Genomic DNA, 15,858 nt, shown 5'->3' with positions numbered 1-15,858 from the left:
TCAAGTATCCCCGTCGCTCTGCTGTCACTGCTGGGAAAAGGGGATTTGGCAAATTTGCACATCGCACAACCTCTGCAAGTATCAAAGTGATCAGTACTGAAATCTGGCACACCTGTAGTGATCTCCCGCAATGTCCTCAAGGCTCCATGATACATATGTCCCATCCTGCGGTGCCAAATCTCACACAGCTCAGAACTGCTAGCTCTGCTGTCAGTACTACTGCTCAATGCCAAAAGGGGCTGGAATGCAAACTTGTACACCTTTGCATGGTGTACACCTATCACTCTAGCTGAATCAGCTGGAGTGCCCCTGGGATACATCAACACTTGTCCTCCCCTGAACAGTACCTCATATCCTCTGTCCTCCAAAGCTGAGACGGATATGAGGTTCTTCCTCATCCCTGGCACATAAAGAACCTCTGACACCTTCAAGGGAGGTTTGGACTCCCTCTGAAATGTCACTGTCCCCACCCCGACTGCTCTAACAACTCTGTCATCACCGAGTACTACCTCAATATCAGTGCCACTCTCTGAAAGCTCTGAGAAGTACTCACGGACTCCTGTCATATGACGTGAAGCCCCACTGTCCACATACCAGATACCTGAAGATGCTCCGCTAATCGAGGGAAAAGCATGCTCCCTCTGAACCTGTGTGGCAGGTGATCCTGCACTAGAGGACTCACACGTAGTGAACGCAAACTCTCGGTCAAAACGACCAGCAAAGTCCTCAATCTCTGCTGAAGCTGCCACGTCCTGGTTCTTCCCCTTCTTCTTCTTCTCCGGACACACAACTGCATAGTGTCCCATCTTTTGACAATTCCAACACTTTACATTGGAATAGTCCTTCTGTGTGTTCCCCTGTTTACCTTTACCTTTGCCTTTGCCCCCACCACTGCTTGTGGAAGCCTGCTTCTTCCCTTTGCCTTTCTTGCCTCCTTCCACCAGTGCTACATCCTCATCCTGCTCAACTAGCTTGGCTGCCCCAAGCTGACCTTTCCTGATCTCTGTCTGAATGTAATCATCCCAAAACCTTTCCCATGTGGGAAGGGTCTCACGTGCACAAACCCCATCAGCAAAGTTCAACCATGAACGGGGGAGGCCATTCACTGCAATCCGCACCAACTCAGTGGGTGGAATGGCCTCTCCAATCGCTGCCAACTCATCTCTCACATTAGTAATCTTTGTGAGATATCCAACTGCACTATCATTACCCATCTTAATGTTCTTCAGCTTCTCCTTCAGGACCATCTTCCGGTTCTCATTGGTACTCTGGTAGAGATTGGACAACGCTGTCCACATCTCATGGGCATTGCTCTTTCCTCTCACATGAGGAATGCAATGGTCTTTGATTCCGTCTAGAATCAGCCTCTTACCCTTGTTGTTCTTTTTATTATAAGCTGTCAACTGAGTAGCATCAGTAGGCACAACAACAGGGTTCTGTGTGGTATGCACCATGATATCCCAGACTTCTGCCTCCTCAAAGATACTCTGCATTCTCTCCTTCCAAACGCTGTAATTTATATGCCCATCCAGTCTATCCTCCACCCTCAATCCCAATGACATCCTGCTATCCTAAAACTGAAAAATAACACTGCTGTAGTAAAGATAAAACTGCTGTTTATGAAAAAATCAGCTTGCTGGAATTTTCTGAGTGAAAAATCAGCAAATGTAATTTTTCCTTTTGCTGTCCCAAACTGCGCTTCAGCACTCAAGCTCCGATACCATGTAGAAATTTTTGTTTTCCCACCCCGGTTTTCAGTTTCTCCTTATTTCTCCCATATAGTTAAATGCCCTTTCCCATAACCATACATTTAACAAGCTGAAAAAAAATAAATTTGTTGAAAACACAAATTCTGGAAATTTTACAGAATGCTGGAAATTGCAGAAATAAAAATCAGCAGTAATAAACAGCCATTAAAACACATTTAAACACTGAGATTTTTGGTCAATGTGACCCTGGAAAAACCCCCTACAACTCTTGGGGAAAACCAGTTTGAGAGCTCTTCTTTATTTCTGAAAATTGCTTTTTACAGTGAGAAATTTTCAGCAAAAAAATCAGCAAGCAAATTTACAACTTATCTCTTTCCCATGCTTCATAGCAAATTGGAAATTACAGCAAACAGGACAGCAATAAATGTTGTATGGTCTCCTCGATTTTTGTGCAAACCTCTCCTCGAAAATCGTGCCAAAATCTGCCTTTCACTGTGTGCTGAATCAGCTGTACAAATCTGCTCAACTGCTGCCTTGGAATGTGTGTCAAGCTGTTGTCTCCTTCTCCTCCCTGCTCAGAAATCTCTCTTGCTCTCTTGCTCTCCTTCTCCCAATCTGCTCATGAAAGAATTGAATCGAATGTGATCTTTTCCTCCTTTTCCTCCCTTAATATAACTCCAAATGACTTTTGGGTGACCCAAGTGACTTTTGGGTGATCTCTAAATCCAATGGCTGAAATAGATTTAGATCAATGGCTGAAATTAAATGCTCATTTAAATCTCACTTTTTATTTTTTAATTCACCCCACTTTAATAAAGACCCACTTAGTCATTTATTTCCAAAGTCACTTTTCCTTTCTAATTTTTCATTGACTTTATAAAAGTTACTTTAAAATTAGACTTAGTAACTTTATCACTTAAAGTCACTTTCAAATTAGATTTAACTTTATAAAATTATAAAGTCACTTTAGGAGAAAAATTAAATTCTTTTGGACACTTTTCCGTAGGCCAAAGATCAAAGCCTAAGCGAACCACCTGTCCTCCGGTACCAAATTTCAACACCGACAACAAAATGGGCTACCATTCGGACACTCTTTGCCTTGGCAGCTCATAATGATTGGGAAGTCCATCAAATGGATGTAAAAACTTCTTTCTTGAATGTAGATTTGAAAGAGAATGTTTTTATGTCCCAACTAGAAGGATTTGTTGTGAAGGGTCAGGAACACAAAGTATGCAAGCTTGTAAAATCCTTGTATGGCCTCGAGCAAGCATTGCGAGCTTGGTACGCGAAATTAACTGAGCATCTTTTGAAACTCAATTTCAGGTATTATGATCTTGATGATGCAACTTTGTTTGTCAAGAAAGTTGGCAAAACAATTATATATCTTGTGGTGTATGTAGATGATCTTCTAATAACAGGGAACAATGAGAGCTACATTGCATCCATAAAGAAAGAACTAAGGAAATGTTTTGAAATGACAGATTTGGACTATGTTCACTACTGTCTTGGTATTGAAGTAACCCAACATCCAAAGTTCGTATTCCTTTCTCAAAAGAAGTACATTGGAGATCTGTTGAACAAATTTAGCATGGCTGAGTGCAATCCTTTGACTATTCCAATGGAACAAAACTTAAAGTTCACATCCACTGAAGAAAAAGAATTTGAGGATGCAACAAAGTACAAACAACTCGTAGGAAGTATCAAATAACTGACTACTACCAGTCCAAACATTTCATTTGTTGTTGGAATTCTCTCTAGGTTTATGCAAAAGCCTTGTGAGGGTCTTTGGTCTACTGCAAAAAGAGTTCTAAAGTACTTGAAGAGAACTCGAGTATACATAGGTGGGTGACTTCAGCTTGATTGGATACTCTGATTCAGATTTTGATGGAGATAAAGAAACTGGGGTATCTACTTCAAGTTGTTTTATGAGTCTAATATTAGGTGTTGTCTCTTGGAGGTCACGCAAACAATTAGTTCCAGCAAATTCCACAACTGAGGCAGAATATCTAGCAACAACTGAAGCAATGAAGGAAATTGTGTGGCTTAGGAAAATTCTAGAATTTTTGCAGGAGAAACAAGTGCATTCAACTCCTCTTTTTATTGACAACACTTCTGCAATGAAGTTGGCCAAGAACCCAAAGTTCCATGATCGAACCAAGCACATCAATACAAAATGCCATCTGATTTGACATCATGTTGAGGCCAAAACAATCCACCTACAACATTGTTCCACAAATGATTAGATTGCAAACATCTTCACCAAAGCGCTTGGAAGGGAGAAGTTTGAAAGATTCAAAATGATGCCTGGACTCACCAACATTCCTTCAGATTAAGGGGGAAATGTTGACACCTAATCTTTGGGTTTAGGTAAATCCATGTAAATAGTAAAATAAATGGAATTGGAAGACAAAGAGACATTGGGAGATGAGACTTAATAGTCTCCCTCTCCATGTATATATCCATGTTCTATCTTAATGCAAAAAAAATGTCATTCGTGGAGTTATTCCTTGCTTGACAAAAGTCACTATTGGAAACTGTTTCCTTGCATCTTGGCCTTGGGTCTCTGTAACACTAAACCATTTAATCAAACCCTGGGTCATAGATTACCCTCCCTAGGTCTCTATATAGAAAGTGAATTGCCTCCAATTGGAGCCTTAGACCATTGTTGTGCCTTTCTTGTAGAGTGCCTATTTGAGTTACCTTGTGCCCTAACACTTGAATATCTATCTTGGGTGACCTTCTCACATACCGTGATTCCTCCCATCGTTGAAACTCCGTATGAAGCAGGGGGTTTTGGCTGTGGTGATGGTAGGCCATCACCCCATTGTTGTTGCTTGGTGTAGTTTTAGCCTTGTAGGATACCCCTCTCCAAGGCTTGCTAGATTTTGCGGCAACATTTTTGGCACCATTGTCGGGGAAGAAGCAAATTTACCTTCCCATAAATCGAAGTATCTAGCTTATTTGAAGAGGTGATTTTCCAACGACAAAATAATCCTCTTCTAGCGACTCCTATATAAGTTGACCATAGAGGTAGCTACCCAAACCTTCTTGACATATCATTGAAGGGATGAAGGGTTTCCTAGCACCCCTTTCTTGTACAGGGTAAATATCAGGAGGATTCCTTCCTGGATGCAATATGTCCTTCATCCATTAAACTTTGGAAACATCCTAGGAGCTCCTCATCTTCTGCCTCCTGAATATTGTTAAATATTGTAGCTCAGATAGGTGTTCTAGCCTTGAAAGACTTAATTATGCATCACACTATGGTTACAAGGTCTTCTTTAGAACTTCATTTTCTTCTAAACTCCATCTTTATCTTATTGTTCAAATCTGACTTTTCACACCCTCCAGAAATTAATAAGCAAAATCTCTCAAATAGACTGTTGATACTGCATTGCGAATGATCATTTTCATGATTTGTGACAGGTTTATGATTATTTTAATTGTTTTCTCATGTCTTAATTATGAACTATTATGGTTGCTGATATATTTTCTTTGTTTTCTGATATAACAGCCCATCAAAGACCAGCGGATCAAAATTTATTTGGTATTGTACAGGGAGGATTGGATCCTGTTTTAAGGTAAGATAATAATATTAGTTTGAGTTTTACAATCCCATGGACAAATTCTCAATTGACGACACACTGGTTTGTGTTTAAATCTTTTGTGAAGTCTTGGGTTCCAAAATCCAAATGGAGAAAACACAAGTTATTTGGCAAAGCCAAAGGGACATGCCAGAATTGCTGCTAGCACAAGCTTGGTCTTTGATCCAGCCAGGGAAGATGTTCAAATTTTTAGTAATGCCTTTTGTCTTCAAGGCCTGTCCATAGGAGTTGTGGGACAGGTTGATCCAGTGAATTGAAACTAAATTTGACAACTGGATAATTAAGCCTCTGTCCTTGGCTGCCAAATTTCAGATATGCACATAGTTAAAGGCATTCATACCTACTACTCCATATGCTGAGTCCCTTCTCTGAGGGTCTACCAGAAATTGGAGAAGGTCCCCGGAAACTTATTGTGGGGCAATGCTGAAGGCCTAAATGGATTTCAGAAAGTTAATTAGAGTTCATGCTTCTTACTTAGTGATTGGTGTGGTCTTGGAATTATTTGAATCAATACCAAGGCTCAAGCTTTTTGTGAAAAATGGGTTATCAGAGTTGTTGAGCTTGAAAAACTAGAAGAAACCCAAAAAATTGTCCAAACCCTAAAAGAAAATTTAAATAATGCAAAAAACCGTATGAAGCAACAAGCTGACCAAAACAGAATGGAGAGAGAATTTGAAGTTGGAGAATGGGTATTTGTCATGCTCCAACCATACAGACAGTTGTCCTTGAAACAAAAAGGAAAAAATAAATTGGCACCAAAGTTCTATGGACCATACCAGATCAACAAAAAGATCAACCAAGTTGCATATAGTTTAAGCCTTCCGGATAAAAGTCGTGTTCACAACGTCTTCCATGTATCCTGCCTTAAAAGGGCATGGGACGACCATCAATCAGTACAAACAACGCTTCCATCCTTAGATGATGAAGGAAGGGTCATTTTAGAACCAAAAGGTATCATATCCACTAGAGAAAAGAAGCTTCGTTCCCGTGTAATTAAGGAATACTTGATCAAGTGGAAGGATTTACCAAGAAGAAGAAGCTTATGGGGAGACTGAAGCATTTCATCAACAACATTCGTCATTACGTATGCTTTGAGAACAAAGCATTTTTTTGGGAGGAAGGCAATGTTATATAAAAAAATAATTAATTAATAGTTATTACTTATTAGGCAAATGGCATGATCAAAGATCATGCCCATTCACCAAGACGCACCCAAGGCAGTATACTATAAACCCAGGGGCGTCCTACAAATTGTAATCATCTTCTATCTGTTTAATAATAATAAAATATGAATTCACTGAATAGCTGAGTTAACTGTGCCAATGGGTTCCACCAAACAAGATAAAGTTATCCGTCACTTGGTTTTGTCATGACTCCAACCGCAGCATGAAATTCTGCACTATTTGCTTAGGCCAGCTGGCCTTTCTGTTTTATGCTCTTTATGACAGATGCTTTAGCTGATTGGATATTTTGGACTATTTTCTCCTGGAAGTTGCTTAAAAAAACCCACTTTTTTGTATAAAATGCCTTGTACATATTTGATCATAATAATTGTTAAAGGAAGTATATTATTTTAAAATCTGATTTTATCTTCTTGTTTCTGTTTGAACTTTGTACAGAGATATTTGCGTCAAAGGTCTTGTGGCACGTGACCTACCTGGGTGTGTGTGCTTTGTTTGCATTCATCATTTTGTGGAAACTTTTCCTTGTTCCGTAAAGGAAGTTCTATAATTTGATTTTGTTGCAAATAGTGTTCAGATTTGCTAGTAAATATCAATTCAAAAGTCAATAAGTTTGTATTTTTAGTGCTTAAAAGGATTTCTATTGGCCTTTATCGCCAATATTACATTGGCATGTGTAATGATCTTAAAAGGATGAATTTTATAAAAGAGAATAACTTGAACTACTAGAAAACTGAAATAAAACTTCATGATTTGTGTCCCAGCTATGCCATTGGTGGGCTTTCAGGGGGAGAAGAAAAGGACTCCTTTTGGCGTGTTGTTGCACAATGTACAGCTGCTTTGCCAGATGATAAACCACGTTATGTAATGGTATTATTGTTTTGCCTGGCATCATCTGTATGTAGTTATTTTTGCTGAACTCTTTTTTCCGTGGCCTTATGGATGATTGTAGGTATACTTTTGCATAGAAGTCTATGAGATCATAAATGTGATTCCTTTTTTCTTCATCATCTTATTTTGTGTTGTTTTGATGAAGGCGATGCTTTTCTTATTCCAGATTCTACTATTGTTTGTCTTGTCAGGGTGTGGGCTATCCCCTTGATATTGTTGTTTGCAGTGCTTTAGGTGCTGATATGTATGATTGTGTTTACCCCACTCGTACTGCCCGCTTTGGTACAGCTCTTGTGCCTGAGGTCAGTTTTTAAAGGTTTCCACACAAAGTTTAAGTTATTTCTTTAAAATTTGTCTGATTCATTCCCACAGTTGCCTGTTAGCCTATCCCTAATACCTAAGTCATTGCTTGCATTATTAGAGTGCTGCTGCGAGTATTAATTTTGCAATTGATTAGAAATAATATCTATTGGTTTAACAAGAGCAAAGTTTTGCATGTTTTTTGGTTCATCAGCTAAATTTACAGTTGAGACTCAAGTAATTGTCACACTATTTTTCACTTATCAACTAATTAGTTATCAAGGTCATTTCCTGAAGTCGGAAACAATTGAGAATAAAATATTTCAAAATATCTTAAGGGAATACATTTTAGGTCTTAAACCTGATATATTGAGAGATGAAGTGGTCCTTTTACCAGAAAGAAACCGTTTTCTGACCTAGGAATGAAAAGTGGGCTTTGTTAATAATTGTACGGATCCAGTAGGCTTACTGCACGTGATAGGAGCAGTTTAGTGTGCCATTTCACCTTGAGAGAGATGACCATCTTGCACATACTCCAGATAGCCTTTTCAGCAAGCTAAACCTAGTGCGTGCAAAATGATGTGCATCAAAGGCCAAGAGTTGATAGTGAAGGAGGCACCATTGAGAAAGCTACAGGGAGTTGTCTAAGAGACCAAGGACATAAATCAGCCTTCCATTGCATTCGTGCATCGCAATATGTGCTTGAGATATCATCAATTCACAATATGCATGGCGCTACAGCTAGTTCAATTCATTTGCGTGCAGAGGATCAGTAGACATGTAGGGCATGCAAAAGTATCTGGTGTATGCAATCAATGTTTTCAGGAGAACGTTTTCCTATTTTGGCATGTTTTGATTTTAGAAATATATATCTATAGGTCATGGCTATTTTTAGGTGCGCACATTGCTCTCTATGGACGAAGAAACTGCTATTTCAATTTTCTGGTAGAACTACTGTTTTTAAACATTACTACTTTTAGCAGAGGTAGTGAGTTCATAAATGCAAGTATAAATTAGCAAGGATGAAGCACTCTTATGTGGATATTGAGTCAACAATGTAATCAGCATTTGACATAGTCAACAAGGCACTTCGGCATGGATTTTGAGGGTTTTTGATGGTCTATTCTCAGTCTATTGAAGGGCCACTCTTGTTGTGTTCTGCATGAGATGGAGTATTGGCACCATAGTTGGAGTTAAATCAGCCTGCAATTAGGGCACTGATTTTGTTCCACTTCTGGGATTATTTTATGCTATTTTTATCAGAGAAGGGCACCCGCACTTGCCAATCATGCAGCTACCTCATCTTCAGGTTTATAAGTTTCAAATTCATCTTGGAGGGTGCACTTCTTATGAGGATATTATTGAGAATTTTCTCGAGAAAAATCTTCCTCTTTGCTATTTCAAGATAGGAGGACATTATTGTTTCATTCTAAGTTAAGTGTCGCTTTCTTCTTGATTAAGGGCAAAGTCTAGTGTTGTTTTTGAGGCATTTAATTCAGCATAGGGCGGTTCAAAATCAACATGTTAGGTGCTGGTGTTTGAGGGTCTATTTCCAGCATAGTGAAATGCCTCACATGTGGATAAGGTTACCTTCATGCCAAGTCAATTCTAAGTGATGTGCTACTTTTGAAGAGATATGGTTATAAAAATAAGAAGAAACAAGGAAGATGTGTTCTTTTGGTTGATCCTTATTCCTCTCTCTTCTTCTTGCCTTCTTCAATTTCTCACCTCCATTCTTCTTTTCAAGTTGGAGAGGCTCGAGTAAAATTTTATCAATCTTCTTTGGGTACTTTGAATGGATGTGGTTCAAATCTGAAATTAAGCATAATTTTGACTCAGTGAACTCTTGTTAAGATGAAGTCATTTCTTTTCAGTGGCCAATCTAGTCGTGTTGTTGTGTCAAAATTCTCTGATTAGATTGGTCTTGTTTTATTTAAAAGTTTTGGTTTGAAATTCTTGAATCACCATGATTTCCCCCTTGCTGTTTTTTTTTTTGTCTTTCATTCGATGCCCATCAAGACTGTTACCAACCATTTTGTGGGTGATATCCCTAGGAATTTTTCTTTCTCCAAGATGGTCCTCAGGTAGTAGCGAACAACCCCTTGTAGCCACCAACTAGCTCGTTGTGCCACTTCCCTGCCACCTGAGCCATCCATGTGGTCCCTCACCGATCTGCCATGATCATATGTTTGAAGGTGGGCCTCCTGAACCTAAAGGCATGCCTTGTCATTTAGTAATTGAGTATTGTAGTTTGCTTATCATGGATACTTCTGGGCATGGATTAATGGGGCGATTCAGCAGAAAGAATTGGCTAGGTCTGTGCTCTTGTCCCCTAGACCCCTTTTGGATATTAACCTTGGATTCTAGTCCTGTGGGATCTCTTTTACTAACCCTTTGACTTTAGGGATGGTATTTCATGGGAAATCCTGATTTTGATTGCATGGATTCGTTTCCTCATCCACATATATTGCCCCCTTTCTACTCATTATGACCCCATTCATCATTCTTCCCACTTGGATCCACATTCCTCCACTGGGTTCACACAAGGTTAGCTTTCCCCTTCCCCTTGCCAACACCTTGGGTTGGGCTTGGAATGATGGCCCAGAGATTTGATGCAACTGAAAAGAAAAGTAAAAGTGTAATTGGCCACATTCATCAGGAAAATGTACCAGAAAATGCAAAAGGTGGTCGGGACAAACACATTTAGTATGTGGGAAAAAGCTAATACATGAGCTCTACCCCATCGTCATGGCCATCACCGTAGTTCCTAGAGGCCCTAGATGAGCCTTCTTTATCATTTAGGAACCCATGATTGTCCCAACCCTAGTAGGCAATAAACTGCACTACCTTAAAGGGGATATCCACTCCTATATCTCACACATCATGCTCTTACCCCTTGAGCCCCAAGTAGTTAATTAAAGAAAAATCATAAAAGGAAAAAGACATATAAAGAAGGGTGGAAAAATCAAGGTTGAGGCACCTCATGTACCATGTTTGACCCTCCTATACATTATATACCCAAGTGTGGGCTTCCCTTTTACTAGCTACTACCCTTGTACCCTAACATATGGTCGAGGGTTGCCCCTTTTCATTCCCTACTCCATTCATTGTTTTACCATATGCCACCACCTTTTAAAGGATGTACCTTAGACATATTATCCCCTTTAGAAGTAGAAACCACCTAATGGGATACTTGGTTAGCCCCCATTTGGAGCTTGGAGACGTTAGGACATGCCAAAGCCCATTATGGAAGGGCATGCCATTATGAAGTCCCCACACGTTGTCCATGGTTTGTAAGCTCTTTTACTCGATTTCCTTGATGACTTGTTGTACTGGAAGGCTAGGGGATGCATTGGATCTTATGCAGGATTGCAGGTGGTCTCCATCTTAGGTTTGGTCTCCCTATATGGGGTCCTAACCCTCCAGAGGGCTACATTGGCACATGTAGGGTGTGCGTTGAGAGCCATGGGCCTCCACAGTAGTAGAAAACACTCCATGGATCCCCAGAGATATTCAGAGATTGCTCGAGATTCACTTATTGGACGAGAAAGATGCACCTGGTTCACCTTTGCCCAACCAACACCACAATTGTACCATGCACTTGGCAGATGACCCAAGACTTGTATGATGATGTGGCATCACTTGCGTCATCATCTGATACCTCACAAATGGTCTACAAACATCCTTGACTTACTTGGAAACCCATGAGGTCACTTGTTTGCCCTCACAGCCATTAGGAGCACCATAGGTTTATTATGTGGAGAAGAAGGGCCCAACCCCTTGTCCATTTCTTTTGGAAGTCCAATTCATCATTTTGGCACTTATGGACTCCATGAGGCTTCTCAGAGAGCCCAACAATGTGCATTATTGATTATTGAGGCACCTCATGTACCATGTTTGACCCTCCTATACATTATATACCCAAGTGCGGGCTTCCCTTTTACTAGCTACTACCCTTGTACCCTAACATATGGTCGAGGGTTGCCCCTTTTCATTCCCTACTCCATTCATTGTTTTACCATATGCCACCACCTTTTAAAGGATGTACCTTAGACATATTATCCCCTTTAGAAGTAGAAACCACCTAATGGGATACTTGGTTAGCCCCCATTTGGAGCTTGGAGACGTTAGGACATGCCAAAGCCCATTATGGAAGGGCATGCCATTATGAAGTCCCCACACGTTGTCCATGGTTTGTAAGCTCTTTTACTCGATTTCCTTGATGACTTGTTGTACTGGAAGGCTAGGGGATGCGTTGGATCTTATGCAGGATTGCAGGTGGTCTCCATCTTAGGTTTGTTCTCCCTATATGGGGTCCTAACCCTCCAGAGGGCTACATTGGCACATGTAGGGTGTGCGTTGAGAGCCATGGGCCTCCACAGTAGTAGAAAACACTCCATGGATCCCCAGAGATATTCAGAGATTGCTCGAGATTCACTTATTGGACGAGAAAGATGCACCTGGTTCACCTTTGCCCAACCAACACCACAATTGTACCATGCACTTGGCAGATGACCCAGGACTTGTATGATGACGTGGCATCACTTGCGTCATCATCTGATACCTCACAAATGGTCTACAAACATCCTTGACTTACTTGGAAACCCATGAGGTCACTTGTTTGCCCTCACAGCCATTAGGAGCACCATAGGTTTATTATGTGGAGAAGAAGGGCCCAACCCCTTGTCCATTTCTTTTGGAAGTCCAAGTCATCATTTTGGCACTTATGGACTCCATGAGGCTTCTTAGAGAGCCCAACAATGTGCATTATTGATTATTCGACCTCTTGGAAGGCTTATTATTTTGTTTATGAGCTAGTTTGGTGGGCTTGTCACCAAAAGATTGTTATTTGCACATTATTTTAGTTGATGGGCTAATGGAGGCTCAAATTAGGTAATTCGAACTCCTAATGAGTGTATAAATAGGAGAGACATGAATTCATTTTGTATCATCACTTGGATTGGATCATATCATCTTGTGAGTTTTTCACTATCTTTTGAGGATGAGACTTTTTGGATGAATGGGTGAATTTCGATGCTTGGTTATTCTTGTTTGTCTTGGAGCTTCTGTGATTGGGATATCTTGGTGATTGGATATATTCTTCTTACTTGTAAGTATTATGTTAATGCTATTTTGATTCTTTATTTTGCTGCTTTCATAATATTGGGATTTTCGCTATTATGGGGTTAATTTGCTGTTTTTCTTGGAACGAAATTGTGGAAATTAAATATCTAGATATTGTTGTATCATGATTGGGCCATGTTTGAATGAATGAATGTTCCTAGAGACATCCTTGCCTTGACAAGTCAAATGTTTTTGAACGAGGTATAAATGACCTTGAAGCTACTTCGATTAAGCCCTAATGCCCAATGAGTTGTCTTTTAGGCCTCTTTGACAAGTGGAAATCAATCCAAACTCTAAATCTTCCATGACTCCATCTCTCCCAAAGGACAAAGCACTGGTCCTCCTCTAGTGATCACTTTAAAGTTTATTTCTTTCAACTTTCCCTCTTTTTCTAGGCCTAGCCTACGTAGGTCACCAAGGGCATCAATTATCTCACAATTTAGCCATCCAAATACCTAGATTTTTGGTCCACAACTACGCTAGTATGTCCTCAAGAAGCCCTCCAAATTTCATGAGATTCCGACAGTGGGATATTGAGATATTGCAAGCCCTAACGTGAAGACCAATTCTTGCGCTTGGTTTCCCTTCGGCTAGAAACCTCAATGGGATCCTTGCATTGCCTTTCATTGAAAATTCATTCCTTGATCCCTTTCCCCTCCCTAATTAGGTCAAGTATATCATTGATTGCTAAATCCTATCCTCTTGACCTAACCTCGGGTCTACTTGGTCTCGTGTGGTCCCAGGCACTATCAAGGTTAATTCTTCAAAAATCACCTGGAACCCAAGCTTCCACAAGAATTCTAGGGCTTAGGGATCTCCATTATAAGACACATACTCAAAACCTAACCCTTGAAATTCTCCTCAAGCCCTTCTTAGGGAGCCTTCCATCTTGTCTTCCAAGACAAATAAGCCACAATCTTGAGCCTCTCTTGTGAATAGGCTTCTAGGATCACCCTTCATCGTAACTTTGACCTATTCATCTTTGTGATCCTGATCATACCAGGTTTCCTCCCATCGGTGAAAGTCTGTAAAGAGTAGGGAGCTTTAGGTGAGGTGACAGTGGGATATTGCTTCATTGTTGCCCTTGACCTAGTAATTGCCCCTTTAGGATTCCCTACTAGGACCCCTTCTAGTTTGAGCGGTAACATTTTGGCGCCATTGTCAAGGACACGAGACGTGTTTGTTCCCCGTACGACATATTGACATATCATCATTGGCGACTCCATCGGAAGAACAAAGCCCTGGTTGTTCATTGAACTTCAAAGTCAATGCTTGTAGGGTGAAGCAAGCATTTGTTAAGGCAATTTTAGTTCACCCTGACGACTCTCGTGATATCAATATATAAAGATCAATGGCATCTAGAAAGCTTGACAAGTGGTTTTCTGCTTTGGATATCACATGGGTTCCAGGATACCCAAATGGCCTGGATTGGAAGTTTATGCAAAATATGCCACAATTCAAGGGTGATCCATCCACAACATTGGACCACATAGCAAAACTTATGAAGCATGCTTCCAAAGTTAATGTGGTTCATCTAGACAACCTCGTGGAGTTATTCATTGCTTCTATTGAATACAATCACCAAGGTTGGCTCGACTCTTGTGAGCTTGAAAGCATTTCATTGTTTATCAAGTTGCTCAACAAATATATAGAGTACAAGGGACCCAAATTCCAATCTAATGAAGTTGCTTCTGGAAGCTTAGAGGAATACCTCCAAAGGGAAGGTCTCATTAGTCAAGATGAAGAAGTTAGAGATAACCTTCAGGATCTTAGTGATGAGTGGTAAGATGAGTCCTCATTAGATCCACATAATGAACAAGAAAGCATAGGTGCTGGGACGGATGAGTTTATGTAAAGTGAAATTGAGACCAACCTTACCTTTCTCAAGGATATTACTCCCGATGAATCCTCTTTTGAGAACCTTGAGAAAGATGATCCCATTAGCCCCTTGGAAGATGACATTGGAGATTACTTCCACATTGAAAAGGAGAAGTGGGAAATCATTGGTCCTCAATTTGACTGTGCTCCCATTTATGACACCGACAAGGAGGATGAGGTTGAGAGTGGTCCTCCCTTTCTCCCAGGCATTATTTATGAGGACACATCCATCGATACCCTTGGGAAGGAGAATTATCATTTTCCCTTGCATGAAAAGGACCAGTTGGAGATGATTAACTCTCCTTTTTGGGAAAATCCTTATGATTCTAGGAATATGTTCAAATCTCTTGAGCCTCTAGAGTTGGATTTTTAGGAAAAGGATTTCAATGTGACTTCACCTTCCCCTTTGCCCTTCTCTATTGTTCATCATCTTGAGTCTTCATCAAGTGATTCCCTCACCCCTTGTCATATGATTTCAAGTGACTATGAACCCTTTCTCCCTTCTGAGTATAGTGTCGAGGAAGAGCCCCTCAATGATTATATTTTACCTCCTTGGACACACCCTCAGGGTTTTGATCTCTCCATGACCCCTCGTCTCCAATGTAACCATCGCCTTGACCAACCTATTTATTGCACTCGTTTCCCTCACCCTTTGTTTCCCTCTCATCACAACCTTGTGGCATCTACAAAGCATAATATTATAAATAATGATAGTGATAGGGAGTTCTCAAGAGTAATCTTCCATTCCACCATTGTATACTTAAAGGGAAAGCCCCGCACTTCTAGATTGACCTATTCTCCTTCTCCTAGGGTTTCCTTTTACCTCTAATGGAGATCACATTTTCCCACCTCCCACGTGCTTCATCCTCCATGTGATTGTGTCTACATTCGCTTTGGGATTTGCTATATGAGTAATCATATTGGTAGGCATATGTATATTGATATGATGGTATGTTGGTTGCACTGGCTTTATGATTACACTTAGTATTGGCCTTACTATATGTTAGAGTAAGATGCATTGCATGCTTATTTTCTCATTAGAACTAATATCATATGATATTTCTCATGGTAGAGTAGTTGCATTTAGATAAAATTTGCATTATTTGTTTTTCTATTGATTTTACGACCTAACACTAAGCATGGGTGATACCGTGAAAAACATGCTGCCCT

The 15,858-nt window shown here is 40.2% G+C and overlaps 1 protein-coding gene across 6 annotated transcripts in view; it reads left to right on the top strand.

Moving 5' to 3' along the window:
* LOC149266788 (uncharacterized) overlaps positions 1 to 15,858 on the top strand; it is a 507,359-nt gene that overhangs the window by 360,332 nt on the left and 131,169 nt on the right. For 5 of the 6 annotated variants that reach the window (XM_089430881.1, XM_089430890.1, XM_089430874.1 and 2 more), the window contains 4 exons: positions 5,224 to 5,290; positions 6,934 to 6,975; positions 7,260 to 7,365; positions 7,578 to 7,688. In XM_089430881.1, coding sequence (XP_089287007.1) covers positions 5,224 to 5,290; positions 6,934 to 6,975; positions 7,260 to 7,365; positions 7,578 to 7,688 — 326 coding nt within the window. The remainder of the gene's footprint in view (positions 1 to 5,223; positions 5,291 to 6,933; positions 6,976 to 7,259; positions 7,366 to 7,577; positions 7,689 to 15,858) is intronic. The other variant, XM_089430902.1, reaches the window with a different exon arrangement.

This window comes from Pinus tabuliformis, chromosome 6 (assembly GCF_031772625.1).
Source record: "Pinus tabuliformis cultivar Carrire ecotype Pingquan chromosome 6, CPIR1, whole genome shotgun sequence".
Taxonomy (NCBI): Eukaryota; Viridiplantae; Streptophyta; class Pinopsida; order Pinales; family Pinaceae; genus Pinus; species Pinus tabuliformis.
The sequence above is the reverse complement of the archived record's forward strand: the minus strand, read 5'-3'. Positions and strand labels throughout refer to the sequence as shown.